The sequence below is a fragment of the Balaenoptera physalus genome (assembly GCF_965194825.1).
Source record: "Balaenoptera physalus genome assembly, chromosome: 12".
NCBI lineage: Eukaryota > Metazoa > Chordata > Mammalia > Artiodactyla > Balaenopteridae > Balaenoptera > Balaenoptera physalus.
In genome coordinates, this window is record NC_138897.1 from 14556356 (window position 1) to 14576243 (window position 19888).

The window sequence follows — 19888 nt, forward strand, 5'->3', positions numbered from 1 at the left end:
AAAAATACTGGTTGGCTCCTGACAGTCTTTTCTTTCAGCTCCCCAAACAGGAGAAAAGCCAGCCATTCAGCCCACAGAGCCGTAACCCTGTTGGCAGCTCTCCAAGCTGTAGGCATAATGCTGAGGGGAGAGGCAGCCTATGATGAACCAGCTTCCTGCATTCAAACCTACAACGCCATAGCAAATGTCACAGATGGTAGGGGAGATGGAGTGATGGAAATAACTGACAGAACCCATGACAGTACTGCCCGCTGACACACTGCGAGGAACCGCTGCGAGCCTGCCTCAGAGAAGCCTCCCTCAAGTGGAGTTCCTCTTCCATTTCCCAAGCGGGGCCTGAATTGAGGCAATAATAGCATTCATTACTCTGAATGGGACACTGGGCCAATTTTCAGGAGTCAAGAGAACAAATTTAAAGGCATAGATACAGATAGAAAATGAGGAAGCTGGGACACACTAGTGAATTACGTAGGTGGTTTTCCTTTCTCTAACCATAATATTCTCACCTACTGTGGGCAGAATAGGCATAACATACACATACAAAACTGCCTTCAGCGAACAATAGCTGGTGTTCGTTGAGTTCCGTGCTTGTTTACTTGGCTGAGGACATTCTCTGAATTTAGGAGTGATTTTGGAGGTAGGGTGTCTTGGACAGGCTCCCTAAATCCACACACACTCTAGGAAGGCACAGGGGGACAGGCTGTTTCCATACGAGCAGGAGCCTATTTCAGTTGCCTAATGGTTCAGTTTCCTGCTTGCTAGAAATTCCTTGAGCATTTATTAAAAATTTAGGTGATCCAAACACTGTATTTTTCATGTACATATAACTAAATCTGGAGACTTAGTTTTGGGCTTTACTAATAAATGATGACCAGCTTATATGCCTGAACACACCATAAACTTTCCAGAAGTGAGATTATAAAAGTCCTGATAATCTTTTTAAAAAGTTCAGTGACCTTTTTATCCATAGCATTTGAACCTCAGGTGGTATGTTGTTTTTTGGGTGATTTAATATGCACTTTCTTTTTAGGAATGTGAACCTCATTTATTTGTACCAAAAATGCACAAGATAGACAAGCGGCATATGGCATATTCAAATTATTTTTAAAAGAAAATAACTTTTATAGGATAAATAAGGAGAAAACAAGCAATTTGGTGAAAGATAATGTAGGAAAGTACTTTCCAAATGGGTTTATTAAGTAATAGCCAGAGATTTGACTTCTAGGTGCTTTTCCTTCTCAGAATGCAGGACCCCTGGTGTTCTGCTTGGCTCCAGAGACCATTCTTTGTTCCTGTGGGGCAGTACAAAGGGTCAGAGACTCTGTCTCACAATTTGAATTCTGTTCCTTCTTTCCAACCGAAATGCAGAAGGACGATTATCTCTAGTTATGATAAGTGGAATTCTGCTCTATCCCCTGTGCCTGAACGCTTATCTTGTTACCTCCAGGCCTGTGGCTGTTGCCTTGTTCTTGCCAGTTTCTCTTTCAAGACCTAGAACCCTGCCCTAGAATAAGCCCAGTGGACCCTGCTCTATGCCTCCCGCCTGTTCACTCTTGGATTCCTCCTGACTGGGATGTATTGGACTACACAGGCACCCCACTGTAGACCTCCCTGATGCTAATTGCATCAGTGCCATGCCAGCCAACTGACAGTTTTCAGTGGCACATCATCTGAAGCAGCATTTTCTGTTAGCCAGACAGGATTCCCTCATTTTGTATCCTCATTTTGCTCCATGCCAGCAGTGGATCTAGGCCTGCGGGTGTTTCTGTTTCCTTCCTAGATATGTGTTGAGATAACGACTTTAGTCCTGAATAGTGCACATTCACTCTAGGGGTGTGTGTGTGTGTGTGTGTGTGTGTGTGTGTGTGTGAATTTCCTTGTTTCTTGACTGCTTTCAGTCTCTCTTACTTGTCATTTAGTAGTGTGACTCCTGACAAAATCATATTTCCAGTGCTTACCATGTAGGAGTCCAGAATCAGAATCTGGAAAGAAGATGTGGAAGCATCCACTGGATATTCTGATTGACTCTTTTAGAAATGAGATCTGATTTTTTTCAAACTGTGCTTGTTTTATTTCAAACACTTTCCCTCCATAAAGTTTTATTCTCTAGAGTTTTTTCCCACAGTAGTGTCTCTGATATGAATAGATTAATCAGAAGATAGATATATATTCTTGGCTTCTGATATAAATATAATATTTATATTACAAATATAAATTTATAGTAGAATTGGTTTCATTTGTGTTGTTGTTTTGGGGATAATATGATTCCATTAACTTCTATTATACATTTAAAAAGCTTAAGGTTGAAATATCACTTCTATAAAATTGTTATAGCTCATAAAGATTAGTTTTCTTCTAAAAATCAAATAACAGAATTCAAGCAAAATAATTTTAGCCATTTTAATGCCTGAAAATGTAAAATGTTTTCTAATTGGTTAGAGGAAGCAGATTTCCCCCAGTATAGTTAAACTCAGGAGAGAACCATCTTTATTAAACTGCAAAAGCACATTTTCATTAAATACAAAATGGCACCAGGTGAGGAAAGTAACCGGCTGACAGAAAAGGCCTTTGATGAATCAGGGTGTGTTTAAAATGTGCTATCTGCACTAAAGCCCTAGATCCATTTGTGTGGCTTTCAACAATTAATGTGACAGATGGTCTCAAACAGCCTTGGAATCCTGATCTTTTGTGTCAAGCTTCAGAGGCTTGGCAGTTGCTCTGGAAGGTTGAAGTGTCAATCTGTCCACCAGCTGTCTGCACTTTGGTTCCATAGTCGACAGGAGATGGCCATGGCTATAAGAGCAGCTCTCTACCCCTCCTGAGGGGGAAGCATCTAGGTTGGAATCTTGATGTTCAAACGTACTTTGGAGAGGCTGGTATGTGGGCTTGCAGTAGAAAGCCAGTCTACATGGCATCAAAGCTGTTGACAACAGTAGTAGTTTCTATGTCTGTTCTTTGTATAGTATATGGAAATATGTGTTTATATATGTTATTTTTTCCATTTTTTAAAGTAAAAATGTCAAAGGTTCATAAAAATTAAAAGAATGTACAGTAATCACCTTTATATTCACCACTAAGATTCAACGATTTTTAATGTTTTGACATCTATATATCTGTCTATTTGGCAATATCTGGGGACTTTTTAGATTGTTACAACTCAGGGGGTGCTACTAGCATTTTGTAGGTAGAGGCCAGAGATGCTGCTAAACATTGTACAATACATTGAACAGGCAGCTCCCTCAACAAAGAATTATCCACCCCCAAATGTCAGTAAGGCCACAACTGAGAATTGAGAGGTGTGTGTGTGTGTGTTGCTGAACCAGCTGACAGTGAGTTGTAGACATAATGGTACTTCATTTCTAAATAACATGAAGAGTCCATGTTATTTAAGAAAAAAGAATTTAAAGAAATAGGAGAGTGTCCAGAGATGGAAGAAGCAGAGAAAAAGTGCTAGAAAATTAGATAAGGGAAGATTCCAGGATATAAGGATAAGGTGAAATGTGTAGAAAAACCTGATTGAGTTGTTGGTCACATCTGGATCCTTGGCAGAAATTATCTGTATGGTTGTTCCAATTGCCACATCTTCAGGTACCTCCACAAAATAAAAGCCAGGTTCAAACACAGGGGGCTCATCCACATCTTCCACACTGATGTGCACTGTGGTTGTGTCCTGAAATGGACCTAGGTTCAGAAAACGCATCTCTAGGTGAGGATTGGCTCCCTCCACTTTTAAGGTGTAGCTTTTCTTGGTTTCAAAACTCAGGGGCTGAAAAGTAATGACAGGAAAATAGATCAGTTAGGAGCATATACGTCAGGGTTCTAAAGGATGGATGATACTGCTGGCTAGTGGGTAGATTCCCAAATGCATTAAAATGGTGGAAAAGAGGCAAGAGGAAAAATAAGGGAATTTTTTCTTTTGTTCCATGGTTCTTGGTCTTAATGTCAGTTTCAACAATTTGGTAAAGAAAGTAAGGAAGATGCTAAAGGAAGCCAGTTTGCTGATGAAGAAAGCCACTGTACCCTGGGCAGGGCTGACTTAACTTGTCTACTCTTTAATCAGCATGGTCATCTTTAGAAATGCTTGTTCATTTGAAAAGGTGTCATGATAATTAAGAGAGAGTTTGAGTTCTATTTCAGCGTATCCATACAACTGAGGCCTAGGCTTTTCTGTTTTCTTCCTTTAAAAAAAACCAATTCTTGAGTACAAAGGCAATAGTGATTTTTTTCCAAGAAACTATCAATAAACACCTCACAAAGGTTCTCAGAGCACTGTGTCAGATCAATATTTGTGTGTTCAGTTTATCATAGACAATCTTTTTTAAAAACCTAATCCAATGCCTCATTTTACAGTTAAAGAAACTGAGACTCAGCGAGCTAGCAGACTGGCCTAAGCTGATGTGGTTACGCTGTGTCAGAGTAGAAATGCTGCTCTTGATTTTTAAATTCCTCATTCAGGGCTCACCCCCAAAAGTTTAACTTTGTCTAATAAAACCCCATGTCGTAAAATATAACTTTTTGGTGTTTCCTTTTTTGGATCTATCTCCACCTTCAGAATGTTTTATGTCAAAATAAATACAGCACTTTAGGGCAGAAAGTGGACTTGAATGCCATCTCAAGAATAATCCATTTGTGTTTTTTTTTTTTAACTGACAAAAATGTATAAAAGTTTAAAGCAAAACTTACCTCAAAATATCATTAATAATTTAAAAAATGATGGAAACTCAATTCTATAATTACAGAGGATAGTGAAGCAGTTACTAAAGCTTAAAAGTCACATGTCCACTTGGTGATGACAAGTTTTTCTAGCTAAACATTTCATTCATTTGTCCCTTTTTCATAAAATGTGCTGAATGTCAGCACGTCTCATGTTAGAAAGAGGCATGTGTCTAAGCAAGTGGTTTGCTTTTGAGAAACAAACAGCAGTAGGAATTGCTTTAACTAAATTTGTTATTTTCAAATTCTAACAAAAAGTTTTTTGTTTGTTTTGTTGCTGTTGTTGGTTTACCGCTTGTCCTGTATTTACTTAGCACCATACTTTGTACTCTTCGTTTCATGGAGTCCACCTTTCCCATTTGAACAAAGTGGCCATTTCCACCAGCCGCCCTGCGTCCGTAGTTCTTAGTCAAAAGGCAGGGTTTTCATAAACAGGGATATCTGCCACTCATGTTTCAATAAATTTGAAGGAATAGGTTTACCAGTTTATTTTATTTATACTGCTGTTTTACGTCTAGACATTTATCTTTCCTGGTAAATTACATTGTATTCTTTTAGAATTCTTTCCTTATGTAGAAGTAACCCAAAGTGGACACTGATTGTTTATGTTAGGTTTGAGCTAGGCAAAATATGTTGTTCCTTTAATTTTAAGTCATTTTTCTAATTTGGTATGAATTTTGTAAAAATTAAGATGTAACTTATATACATTAAAATTCATCTTTTTTAGTGTAAATTTTTGTAGGTTTTGACAAATGTATATAGTTATGTATGTGTCTCCTATGATAATTAAGATATAGAACAGTTCCATCACCCCATTATGCCCTGATCAGTACCTCTTTGTGGTCAGATCCCACCCACCTGGCACCCACTGATCTATTTTGTATCCCTTTTACAAGAATGTCATATAAATGCAGTCATTCAGTGTGTAGTCTTTTGAGTCTGGTTTCTTTCACTTAACATATGCATTTGAGATTCATTCATGTGATTGTGAATGTGGAGTTTGTCCCTTTTATTTCCAAGTAGTATTGCATTGTATGGATGTACCACAGTTTGTTTATCCATCCTCCACTGGAGCTACATTTGAGTTGTTTCCAATTTCTGATGATTATGCATAAAGCTACTATGAACATTTGTATACAGGTTTTTGTGGGAACATAGGTTTTCATTTCACTTGGGTAAATACCTAGGAGTGGGATCACAGGATTATTTGGTAAGCATATTTTAAACTTTATAAGAAACTTCCAAACCAATTTTCAAAGTGGCTGTAACATTTTGCATTCCCACCAGGAATGTATGAGAGTTCTGGTTGCTCCACATCCTTGTCATTATTTGGTTTTGTCAGTTTTTCTGGTTTTAGCATCCTGCTGGGTGTGAAACGGTATCTCATTGTGGTTTTGATTTGCATTTCCCTAATGCCTAATTATGTTGAGCATCTTTATATCTTCTTGAAGAGTTCTTTATATATTTTATATTAAAGTCTTTTATCAGGCAGGTGATTTGCAAATATTTTCTCCCAATCTGTGATTTATTTTTTCACTCAATTTTGATGAAGTCTCATTTATCACTTTTTATTTTGTAGATTGGGATTTTGGTGTCATATCTAAAAAAATTACCTAATCAGGGTCACAAAGACTTTATTCTCTGTTTTCTTCTAGAAATTTTATAGTTTTAGTTTTTCACATTTAGGTAAATCATCTATTTTGGGTTTATTTTTGTAGCTATGAATCAAGGTTCTTTATTATTATTTTTTTTGTATACAGACATCCAATTTTTCTAGCACTGTTGAAAGACGAGTGAGTTTTTAATTATTGTTAAAATTTCTTTTTAAATAAGTTACTTAGTGATTTTTATATTATTTAAGATTATCGTCTCCCTTAAATAATTTTATTATTTAAAATTTAAAGAAAACTTTGCCTTAAATACCCTAAACTTTAAATTGCCCATAATTGATATGAGTTTGACATTTCTGTCTAGAAAAGTTTTTGTACTTGTTTTTACATATTTAAATAGTAAATCAAAGAGTAGTAATGTCTGAGAACCCAAGTTAAATTCAAGAAATTTCCTAGAGTTGGAGCACATAAAAATGAAGTTATTATAGCCTTGAAAATTGAGTAATGAAAATTATGTTACAAAATAGTAATGCAGTTCCCCTAAGCAGCATTAATCATTCCCTCTTCTTTTCCCATAGCACTTTGTCTTACTTCCATTATGGCTCTTCTTATTTTGTATTATAAATATTTCTTTCTGTGTTGGTTGCCTTCATGATACTAAAGGGCAAAGATTATGATTTAGTCAGATTTTTATTCCCCAGTACCTAGGGAGGGCCTAAAACCCAAACATGTTGTTACATTGAGTAGTGTAAAAGTTTTTCAGTGTATTAACATGTATTGATACTAGTTGAATGATGATATATACAGACTTTACGTTGCCATATTTCAATGATTTAAAGATACACATTTTTTTGTATTTTGACATTTTGGAAATAGGGTTGCTTCTCCAATTGATAGCATCTTATAATTGCTGTAGGCCCAACGAGAGGTACGATGTAGTTGTCACCATTTGTGCTAGCCAAACCTGGTCAAAGTCGTTCACGCTGTACTTCGGTTGAGTTCTGCACTTGTTGGTAATACATGTGTTGAACTTTACTGCCTTCTAAAATGTCTTCAGAAAGATTGTATTATGATTCAACATTGAAACAAAAGTTGCTGTGTAGGTAAAATGGTATGGAAACAATAGCAGGGAATAAATCTGATATTAGTGAAGCAAATACATCTGTGTCTGCAAGGGCTTTTCCAGTAACTACAAACAAAGGAATGAGAAAGCATTGTATCATTCAAATTAGCAGGAGGTTTTTGTGTGTGTGTGTTTTAAGTGATATATAAAACAGTGATGAGGAATGTGTCAGGGAGGACCTTCAAGATGGCAGAGGAGTAAGACATGGAGATCACTTTTCTCCCCACAAATACATCAAAAATATATCTACATGTGGAACAACTCCTACAGAACACCTGCTGAATGCTGGCAGAAAACCTCAGACTTCCCAAAAGGCAAGAAACTCCCCACGTACCTTGGTAGGGCAAAAGAAAAAAGGAAAAACAGAGACAAAAGAATAGGGATGGGACCTGCACCTCTGGGAGGGAGCTGTGAAGGAGGAAAAGTTTGCACACACTAGGAAGCCCGTTCACTGGCGGAGACGGGCGGTGGGTGTGGAGGGAAGCTTCGGAGCCACAGAGGAGAGTGCAGCAACAGGGGTGCAGAGAGCAAAGTGGAGAGATTCCCGCACAGAGGATCAGTGCCGACTGGCACTCACCAGCCTGAGAGGCTTGTCTGCTCACCTGCCGGGGCGGGTGGGGGCTGGGAGCTGAGGCTCAGGCTTCGGAGGTCAGATTCCAGGGACAGGACTGGGGTTGGCTGTGTGAACACAGCCTGAAGGGGGCTAGTGCGCCACAGCTAGCTGGGAGGGAGTCCGGGAAAAAGTCTGGACCTGCCAAAGAGGCAAGAGACCATTGTTTTGGGGTGCATGAGGAGAGGGGATTCAGAGCACCGCGTAAACGAACTCCAGAGATGGGCGCAAGCCGTGGCTATCAGCTTGGACCCCAGAGATGGGCATGGAATGCTAACGCTGCTGGTGCAGCCACCAAGAATCCTGTGTGCAAGCACAGGTCACTATCCACACCTCCTCTCCCAGGAGCCTGTGCAGCCCGCCACTGCCAGGGTCCCATGATCCAGGGACAGCTTCCCTGGGAGAACGCACGGCGCGCCTCAGGCTGTTGCAACATTTTGGCTTCTGCTTCCGCAGGCTCGCCCCGCATTCCATACCCCTCCCTCCCCCCAGCCTGAGTGAGCCAGAGCCCCCGAATCAACTACTCCTTTAACCCGCTCCTGTCTGGGTGAAGAACAGATGCCAGAGGGTGACCTACGTGCAGAGGCGAGGCCAAATCCAAAGCTGAACCCCAGGAGCTGTGCGAACGAAGATGAGAAAGGGAAATCTCTCTGTGCAGCCTCAGGAGCAGCGCATTAAACCTCCACAGTCAACTTGATGTACCCTGCGATCTGTGGAATACCTGAATAGACAACGAATCATCCCAAAACTGAGGCGGTGGACGTTGGGAGCAACTGTAGACTTGGGGTTTGCTTTCTGCGTCTAATTTGTTTCTAGTTTTATGTTTACCTAGTTTAATATTTAGAGCTTATTATCACTGGTAGATTTGTTTATTGATTTGGTGGCTCTCTTCCTTTTTTTAATATATATACATATATATTTTTTTCCCTTTTTCTCTTTTTGGGAGTGTGTATGTATATACTTCTTTGTGTGATTTTGTCTGTATAGGTTTACTTTTACCATTTGTCCTAGGGTTCTATCTGTCCGTTTATTATTAGTGTCGTTTTTAGTGCTTGTTATCATTGGTGGATTTGTTTATTGTTTTGATTGCTCTCTTCTTTTTTTTTTAATAAATTACTTTTTTATTTTAATAATATGTATTTTTAAATTTTTTATGTTAATAACTTTATTTTATTATTTTCTTTCTTTATTATTTTTTAATTTTCTCCCTTTTCTTCTGAGCCGTGTGGGTGACAGGGTCTTGGTGCTCCGGCCAGGTGTCAGGCCTGAGCCTCTGAGGTGGGAGAACCGAGTTCAGGACATTGGTCCACCAGAGACCTACTGACCCCATATAATATCAATCGGCGAGAGCTCTCCCAGAGGTCTCCATCTCAACGCTAAGACCCACTCCACTCAGTGACCAGCAATCTCCAGTGCTGGACACCCTATGCCAAACAACTAGCAAGACAGGAACACAACCCCACCCATTATCATAGAGGCTGCCTAAAATCATAGTAAGTTCACAGACACCCCAAAACATATCACTGGACGCGGTCCTGCCCACCAGAAAGACAAGATCCAGCCTCATCCATCAGAACACAGGCACCAGTCCCTCCACCAGGAAACCTACACAACCCACTGAACCAACCATACCCAGTGAGGGCAGAACCCAAAACAATGGGAACTACGAACCTGCAGCCTGTGAAAAGGAGACCTCAAACACAGTAAGTTAAGCAAAATGAGAAGACAGAGAAATACACATCAGATGAAGGAGCAAGGTAAAAACTCACCAGACCAAACAAATGAAGAGGAAATAGGCAGTCTACCTGAAAAAGAATTCAGAGTAATGATAGTAAAGATGATCCAAAATCTTGGAAATAGAATGGAGAAAATACAAGAAATGTTTAACAAGGACCTAGAAGAACTAAAGAGCAAACAAACTGATGAACAACACAATAAATGAAATTAAAAATTTTCTAGAAGGAATCAGTAGCAGAATAACTGAGGCAGAAGGATGGATAAGTAACCTGGAAGATAAGATAGTGGAAATAACTACCGCAGAGCAGAGTAAAGAAAAACGAATGAAGAGAATTGAGGACAATCTCAGAGACCTCTGGGACAACATTAAACGCACCAACATTCAAATTATAGGGGTCCCAGAAGAAGAAGAGAAAAAGAAAGGGTCTGAGAAAATATTTGAAGAGATTATAGTTGAAAACTTCCCTAATATGGGAAAGGAAATAGTCAAGTCCAGGAAGCACAGAGTCCCATACAGGATAAATCCAAGGAGAACCACGCCAAGACACATATTAATCAAACTATCAAACATTAAATACAAAGAAAAAATATTAAAAGCAACAAGGGAAAAGCAACAAATAACATACAAGGGAATCCCCATGAGGTTAACAGCTGATCTTTCAGCAGAAACTCTGCAAGCCAGAAGGGAGTGTCAGGACATATTTAAAGTGATGAAAGGGAAAAACCTACAACCAGGATTACTCTACCCAGCAAGGATCTCATTCAGATTCAACGGAGAAATTAAAACCTTTACAGACAAGCAAAAGCTAAGAGAATTCAGCACCACCAAACCAGCTTCACAACAAATGCTAAAGGAACTTCTCTAGGCAGGAAACACGAGAGAAGGAAAAGACCTACAATAACAAACCCAAAACAATTAAGAAAATGGTAACAGGAACATACATATCGATAATTACCTTAAATGTAAATGGATTAAATGCTCCCACCAAAAGACGTAGACTAGCTGAATGGATACAAAATCAAGACCCATATATATGCTGTCTACAAGAGACCCACTTCAGACCCAGGGACACATACAGACTGAAAGTGAGGGGTTGGAAAAAGATATTCGATGCAAATGGAAATCAAAAGAAAGCTAGAGTAGCAATTCTTATATCAGACAAAATAGTCTTTAAAATAAAAATTGTTTATTACAAGATACAAAGCAGGACACCACATAATGATCAAGGAATCAATCCAAGAAGAAGATATAACAATTGTAAATATTTATGCACCCTGCATAGGAGCACCTCAATACATAAGGCAAATGGTACCAGCCATAAAAGGGGAAATTGACAGTAATAGTCATAGTAGGGTACTTTAACACCCAACTTTCACCAACGGACAGATCATCCAAAATGAAAATAAATAAGGAAACACAAGCTTTAAGTGACACATTAAACAAGATGGATTTAATTGATATTTATAGGACATTTCATCCAAAAACAACAGAATATACTTTCTTCTAAAGTGCTCATGGAACGTTCTCCAGGGTAGATCATATCTTGGGTCACAAATCAAGCCTTGGTAAATTTAAGAAAATTGAAATCGTATCAAGTATCTTTCCTTACCACAGCGCTATAAGATTAGATATCAGTTAAAGGAAAAAAACTGTAAACCATGCAAACACATTGGAGGCTAAACAGTACACTACTAAATAACCAAGAGATCACTGAAGAAATCAAAGAGGAGATCAAAAAATACCTAGAAACAAATGACAATGAAAACACGATGACCCAAAACCTATGGGATGCAGAAAAAGCAGATCTAAGAGGGAAGTTTATAGCAATACAGTCCTATCTCAAGAAACAAGAAAAAACTCAAATAAACAACCTAAACTGACACCTAAAGCAATTGGAGAAACAAGAACAAAATAACCCCAAAGTTAGCAGAAGGAAAGAAATCATAAAGATCAGAACAGAAATAAATGAAAAGGAAATGGAGGAAACGGTAGCAAAGAACAATAAAACTAAAAGCTGGTTCTTTGAGAAGGTAAACAAAATTGATAAACCATTAGCCAGACTCATCAAGGAAAAAGGGAAAAGAGTCAAATCAATAGAATGAAACAGAAGAAGTAACAATTGACACTGCAGAAATACAAAGGAACATGAAAGATTACTACAAGCAAGTATATGACAATAAAATGGACAACCTGGACGAAATGGACAAATTCTTAGAAAAGCACAACCTTCTGAGACTGAACCAGGAAGAAATAGAAAATATAAACAGACCAGTCACAAGCACTGAAATTGAAGCTGTGGTTAAAAATCTTCCAACAAAAAAAGCCCAGGACCAGATGGCTTCACAGGCAAATTCTACCAAACATGTACAGAAGAGCTAACACCTATCCTTCTCAAACTCTTCCGAAATATAGCAGAGGGAGGAACACTCCCAAACTCATTCTACGAGTCCACCATCACCCTGATACCAAAACCAGACAAAGATGTCACAAAAAAAGAAAACTACAGACCAATACCACTGATGAACATAGATGCAAAAATTCTCAACAAAATACTAGCAAACAGAATCCAACAGCACATTAAAAGGATCATACACCATGATCAAGTGGGGTTTATCCCACTTGATCATGCAAGGATTCTCCAGTATACGTAAATCAGTCAATGTGATACACCATATTAACAAACTGAAGAATAAAAACCATATGATCATCTCAATAGATGCAGAAAAAGCTTTTGACAAAATTTAACACCCATTTATGATAAAAACTCTCTAGAAAGTAGGCATAGAGGAAACTTACTTCAACATAATAAAGGCCATATATGACAAACCCACAGCCAGCATTGTTCTCAATGGTGAAAAGCTGAAACCATTTCCACTAAAATCAGGAACAAGACAAGGTTGCCCACTCTCACTGCTGTTATTCAACATAGTTTTGGAAGTTTTAGCCACAGCAATCAGAGAAGAAAAAGAAATAAAAGGAATCCAAATCGGAAAAGAAGAAGTAAAGCTGTCACTGTTTGCAGATGACATGATACTATACATAGAGAATCCTAAAGATCCTCCCAGAAAACTACTAGAGCTAATCAGTGAATTTGGTAAAGTAGCAGGATACAAAATTAATGCACAGAAATCTCTTGCATTCCTATACACTAATGATGAAATATCTGAAAGAGAAATTAAGGAAACACTCCCATTTACCATTGCAACAAAAAGAATAAAACACCTAGGAATAAGCCTACCTAAGGAGACAAAAGACCTGTATGCAGAAAACTATAAGATACTGATGAAGGAAATTAAAGATGATACAGAAAGATGGAGAGATATACCATGTTCTTTGATTGGAAGAATCAGCATTGTGAAAATGACTGTATTACCCAAAGCAGTCTACAGATTCAGTGCAATCCCTATCGAACTACCAGTGGCATTTTTCACAGAACTAGAACAAAAAATTTCACAATTTCTATGGAAACACAAAAGACTCTGAATAGCCAAAGCAATCTTGAGAAAGAAAAATGGAGCTGGAGGAGTCAGACTCCTGGAGTTCAGACTGTACTACAAGCTACAGTAATCAAGACAGTATGGTACTGGCACAAAAACAGAAATATAGATCAGTGGAACAGGATAGAAAGCCCAGAGATAAACCCACACACATATGGTCACCTTAGCTTTGATAAAGGAGGCAAGAATATACAATGGAGAAAAGACAGCCTCTTCAATAAGTGGTGCTGGGAAAACTGGACAGCTACATTTAAAAGAATGAAATTAGAGCACTCCGTAACACCATAGAGAAAAATAAACTCAAAATGGATTAAAGACCTATATGTAAGGCTAGACACTATCAAACTCTTAGAGGAAAACATAGGCAGAACACTCCATGACATAAATCACAGCAAGATCCTTTTTGACCCACCTCCTACAGAAATGGAAATAAAAATAAACAAATTGGTCCTAATGAAACTTAAAAGCTTTTGCACAGCAAAGGAAAGCATAAACAAGACAAAAAGAGAAACCTCAGAATGGGAGAAAATATTTGCAAATGAAGCAACTGACAAAGGATTAATCTCCAAAATATACAGGCAGCTCATGCAGCTCAATATCAAAAAAAACAACCCAATCCAAAAATGGGCAGAAGACCTAAATAGACATTTGTCCAAAGAAGATATACACATTGCCAACAAACACATGAAAGGATGCTCAACATCACTAATCATTAGAGAAATGCAAATCAAAACTACAATGAGGTATCACCTTACACCAGTCAGAATGGCCAGCATCAAAAAATCTACAAACAATAAATGCTGGAGAGGGTGTGGAGAAAAGGGAACCCTCTTGCACTGTTGGTGGGAATGTAAATTGATACAGCTACTATGGAGAACAGTATGGTGGTTCCTTAAAAAACTAAAAATAGAACTACCCTACGACCCAGCAATCCTACCACTGGGTATATACCTGGAGAAAAGCATAATTCAAAAAGAGTCATGTACCACAATGTTCACTGCAGCACTATTTACAATAGCCAGGACATGGAAGCAACCTAAGCATCCATCGACAGATGAATGGATAAAGAAGATGTGCCACATATATACAATGGAATATTACTTAGCCATAAAAAAGAAACGAAATTGAGTTATTTGTAGTGAGGTGGATGTACCTAGAGTCTGTCATACAGAGTGAAGTAAGTCAGAAAGAGAAAAACAAATACTGTATGCTAACACATACATGTGGAATCTACAAAAAAAAATGGTTCTGAAGAACCTAGAGGCAAGACAGGAATAAAGACGCAGACGTAGAGAATGGACTTGGGGACATGGGAAGGGGGAAGGGTAAGCTGCGACGAAGTGAGAGAGTGGCATGGACATATATACACTACCAAATGTAAAACAGATAGCTAGTGGGAAGCAACCGCATAGCACAGGGAAATCAGCTGGGTGCATTGTGACCACCTAGAGGGGTGGGATAGGGAGATTGGGGGTAGACGAAAGAGGGAGGGTATATGGGGATATATGTATACGTATAGCTGATTCAGTTTGTTATACAGCAGAAACGAACACACCATTGCAAAGCAATTATACTCCAATAAAGAAGTTTAAAAAAATTAAAAATAAGACAGTGATGAGAATTCATGGCACCTTAGGTTTGATGAAATTCAAAAGTTTTCTGCTTTGTGGCCTGCCTAAGAGGAGAGTGGACTTGAAACAATTGTTTATTGTATGCTGGAAGATGGAAGACATGCTGAAGATATAAGATCATGCTCATATAGGATAAAGAACATTCTGAAAATTGTATGTTTCAAGTTATCTTTGAAAAGCATTTAAATTAAGAGACTGAAAATCAATTGATTGATTACTTAAAAGCCAAAAAAGACCCAAGGTACTGGGTAGTAATCAGTGTGGTTTTATGAAGACCCAATTCTATCAATTCAACTTAATTTCTCTTTTTGAAAAAGTGTGTGCTTTTTTAGACAAATAATAGGCCTAAGGGAAATAAATCAAAAGCAGAACATTTCTTTCAATTTTACATGACATTATTAATGACAAAGTAGGAGGATGGGTGTGGATCAAGCATCTGAGTGAATGTTGTTCCAAAGGTATAGATTTAGCAGTCAATAGCCTCTAAAGTATTTATTATATTTGACTTGTCCATCTACTCAACTTATTGACCTGTTTCTTAATTCCATTTTCTGGCACCTCATAAGTTCAGAAGAGGAATCCAAATGACCTTGGCAAAGTTGATACATGTTTTGATTAAACATGGATATAGTTTTAGCAATGACAGTGAAAGACAGTGTTCTGTCTTACGAGGTTTAATCTTTTTTCCAGGTAAGGGAGCTGGAGAAACGACATTTTGAGGTTCCTTTCAGATACAGTCTATGGCCATACCACCCTAACCAATCTCATCATATACAAAATTATAATAGTTAATATTTTTTAAATTAATGGCTTATAGTAAGGTCTAAGATATATTCTAATAATTGGACATAAATTAATATTATTTTATTATTTAGAATTATATATTATTTAAGATATAAAATAAAATTTAAAATATATTGAGAACCTCAAAAGCTCTTTTTCTGATTGCTTAATTCTTTAAAGATAAATTTTGCTTTAAAGAGATAATAATTATCCCAAACTTTGAGGTTTTACCTTGTTTATAGTTACCAGTCATGATAGGCAATGTATTATTAATTTTTAGCTTGAGGCATGCCACGTAATAGGGGAGTGTTCTTAATCTTATGTCATACAACAACTTGGTATTATTATTCTAGTCACCTTTTATAATGTATTATTAGTTTTCAAAGAATATGAGTAAAATAAACTACATTATTTAAATTACATCCAGATTTATATGATGTTTCCAAAGTTAATGTCAGCATTTTGCACTGTTTTGAGGTCATTGTGTGCTGGTTATAAAGATTTCTGGTTGGAGGAATGCTGGATATATCTGTTCTTTTGCTGTACTTGATTGCACATTAAATAAATAAGGACAAACATGTGAACTCTCCCTTCTTCCCTTCTAAAGCAGTGTTAATTCAACTCTATGGAACAGCATAGAATAAAGTTATTATTAACACATTAACTTGTGCCACATTCTAAGTTATGACTTTGTTGCTTTTGTCAGGGTCATCAATGACCTCCCTGTTCCAAAAGTCTGTGATTAATTTTCGGTGTTTTTATATGACCTTTAGCAGCACTTATCACAGCAGCACTGAGAGCAGTCACTCTCTTCTCTTGGAAACAGTTTCTTTACACCTTCCAGGACACCAGACTCTCCTGATCTTCCTTCTGCCTCCCTGGTCTCTCCTCCTCAGTCTCCTTGCTTGTTTTTGCTCTCCCTGACCTTATCACATTGGGCTGCCACAGGATTTATTTCACTGCCCTCTTCTCCATCTATGCTCGATCCCTTGGAATATTATTATTTTTTATTTGCTTTAAGTACCATTTATGACTCTCAAATTTATATTTTCAGTCCAAAACTCTTCTCCAAATTCCAGACTCCTATAACCGACAACTGCTATACATCTCCACTTGGGTGTCTGATAGACATTGCAAATGTTACGTGCTCAGAACTGAATTCCAGTATTTCCCCGTATCACTTAGTGCCATCTCTATTCTTTTTGTCGCTCAACCAACTCCTCTTTTTCTTTCATATCCTCATCCAATCTGTTAGGAAATCCTGTTGGTTCTACTTTCAAAATATATTCAGATTCTGACCAGTTCTCACCACATCCATTCCCAATACCATAGACCAAGGCATCATCATCTCTTACCTTGATTATTGCAATAGCCTCTCAGCTGGACTCCCTGTTTCCATTCTTGCCCCCTTATGGCCTTTTCTCAACACAGCTTACACAGTAATTATTTCATAATAAAAGTCCAGTGATGTCACACATCTGTTAAAATCCTTCAGTTCTCCACTTTAGTCAGATTAAAACCCAAAGTCCTTAATCTGCCTGCAAGGTCCTAACACAGTCTGTCCCCCTTGTTACTTTTCTGACCTCATCTCCTTCTGGTCTCCCTCTCCAGCCTTATAAACCCCCTTGCTGTTCTTGAAACAAGCCAGGCAGAGTCCCACCTCAGGGTCTTTGCACTGGCTGTTCCTTTGTCTGGAACACTTTCCTCAGTACTTCCGTGTCCATTCCCTTGTTTACAGGGCTGCCATTTATGGTTCTCCCTGAAAGTCATTTACAGGGCTCCTCCGAGGGTTGTGCCTTGTCAGCCTGCCCAACTCTGTGCTGTGGCTCTGCCCACTTCAAGTCTTTGCATGAATGTCACTTCTCTGTGAGGCCAGTCACAAGCATGCAATTAAATTTGAAGTCATGTTGGCTCTTCTGATCTTGCTTTGTTCTATTTTACACCCCCTCCCACATAGCACTTATTGCTTTCTAATATGCAACTTTATTGACTTACTTGCTATTTGATTGTCTTCTTCCCCTTACTAGAATGTAAACTTCAAGAGGGCAGAGGTTTTCAGTTGTTTTACTTACTCTCTACATTAAATGCCTAGAACAGTGCCTGGCACATAGGTAGGCACTCAACAAATCTTTGTTGAAGAAATACTTTAAGATATCTTGGGTTTTAAGTTGTATTTGAAATAGAGGAGAAGGAAGATGAAATTAATACTTTTTTGAATTAATGTATTTTATCAGATATATTTATTAGGATGTTAAAACTTCAATTATTTTTAGGTTTTATCTTTCAGCTGAGTATGTCCATATGTGCTTTATTCCACAGAATCGATAGCTTACATTCAAAAACTTATTAACTTACTATGAAAACTTATTAACTTATTATAACTCCTTACTATTAAGGAGTTCCAAATGGTAACATCACTCAGCAGCTGTGTTTGATAAAACCTTTCCAAGTCTGATTAGCATCTTTAGGTCTTTAAGTAGCAATTTAAAAATCCCTGCATGTTATTTATTGATTAATAATAATAGTATAGCTAGCTTTATTGTTGTTTATGGTATACTGTGGTAAAAATGAGGTTATTAAAATGCAGATATTGGTTAAGTCATTAACATCATTAGGGAATTAAGCTACAGCAGTTTTTTAAAGTGGCTAAGTAGTGAGCTAGGAGAAGTGACTTTTTTTTTTTTTTAAATAAATTTATTTATTTATTTATTTTTGGCTGCATTGGGTCTTTGTTGCTGCACTCTGGCTTTGTCTAGTTGCGGTGAGCGGGGGTTACTCTTCATTGCAGTGCACAGGCTTCTCTTTCCGGTGGCTTCTCTTGTTGCGGAGCAGGGGCTCTAGGTGTGCGGGCTTTAGTAGTTGTGGCAGGCAGGCTCAGTAGTTGCGGCTTGTGGGCTCTAGAGCACAGGCTCAGTAGTTGTGGTGCACGGGCTTAGTTGCTCCGCGGCATGTGGGATTTTCCTGAACCCGGGCTCAAACCCGTGTCCCCTGCATTGGCAGGCGGATTCTTAACCACTGCGCCACCAGGGAAGTCCGAAGTGACATATTTATAATACATTTTTATCATGACTTGGTACCCTTTCTGTAAAATGATGACACAGCCAGTGTTTACATGTAAACAAAAGGAGTAAGAGGCTTTTTTCTTATTGATAGGAAAGTGTATCAGAGAATTTGAAGCAATACATATCAATAATATAACAGTCCTTACTAATATTTCATACACATTCAAAGCCTCCATTGAAATGATTTGGAAAAAGGAGTTAGATTACCTTCTTCACAGTTATGATGCCGACTTGGAAATTGGGATCTGTGTTAATGTCGAATGCATCTGCACCATCTCCATCCACAATAGTGTACTTCATCTCTGCATTAATTCCTTCATCCAAGTCCTTGGCAAACACCCTTCCCACAGTAGAGCTAACCGGAGCTGATTCCAACACATTCATCTGATAATGTTCTGTGAGGAAGAGTGAGAACATGCATTTTCTGTAATCTATTACTACCAAAAAAAAGCCTCTTCAGTATCACATCATGTCCACCATGCTGTGCAAAACATCTTTTTCATGGTCCAAAAGTTAAAACTTGAGTTTTACAGATGAAAAAACTGAGATCCAAAGAGGCTGAGTAAATGTTATTGGGTCATAGCCTGTACTGGATATTTGATAAGTAGGTACCAAAATACCTTGATCATAATCCTAGGAGTAGGACAGGACAAAAGCAAAAATATTTCTCATCTCAGTGAATCTACCTTCAGAGTGGTAGAAGTATCAATACCTTGCTTTCCAATCTTTCCTTCCTAATGAACCATTTCCCCAAATGTTAATTACTTCTGAGAAAAATAGAAAAAACATTGTGGTCACAAAGTATGTATTTACTCTGTTCACGTTTCAAATGCCCACATTTTCCTTTGTAGCCTGGCCATCATGCTGAATGCCTGTCTCTATGACCACCTGCCCAAATTTAATGGAGACCAGTGATCTACAAGGAGGACCAGCCATGGAGAACAAACTCCACCAGCTTCAGTCTGTCCGTGCACCTGGGACTGCCCATTGGCAGCTTCTTCATGGACAGATCTCTGAAGCTTCTTGTTCTCTTTTCCAGAATAGAATGCCCCCAGAGTTCTCACATATGTAAGAAACTCAGAGCCAGTAATGTTCTCCTTTTCAACTTGATATCCTGAATT

At 38.1% G+C, this 19888-nt stretch overlaps 1 protein-coding gene across 3 annotated transcripts in view; it reads right to left on the reverse strand.

Moving 5' to 3' along the window:
• CDH20 (cadherin 20) overlaps positions 1 to 19888 on the reverse strand; it is a 212557-nt gene that overhangs the window by 39265 nt on the left and 153404 nt on the right. For all 3 annotated transcript variants that reach the window (XM_082417959.1, XM_082417957.1, XM_082417958.1), the window contains 2 exons: positions 18975 to 19162; positions 3513 to 3766 (listed from right to left, as the gene is read on the reverse strand). In XM_082417959.1, the coding sequence (XP_082274085.1) occupies positions 3513 to 3766; positions 18975 to 19162 (442 nt within the window). The remainder of the gene's footprint in view (positions 1 to 3512; positions 3767 to 18974; positions 19163 to 19888) is intronic.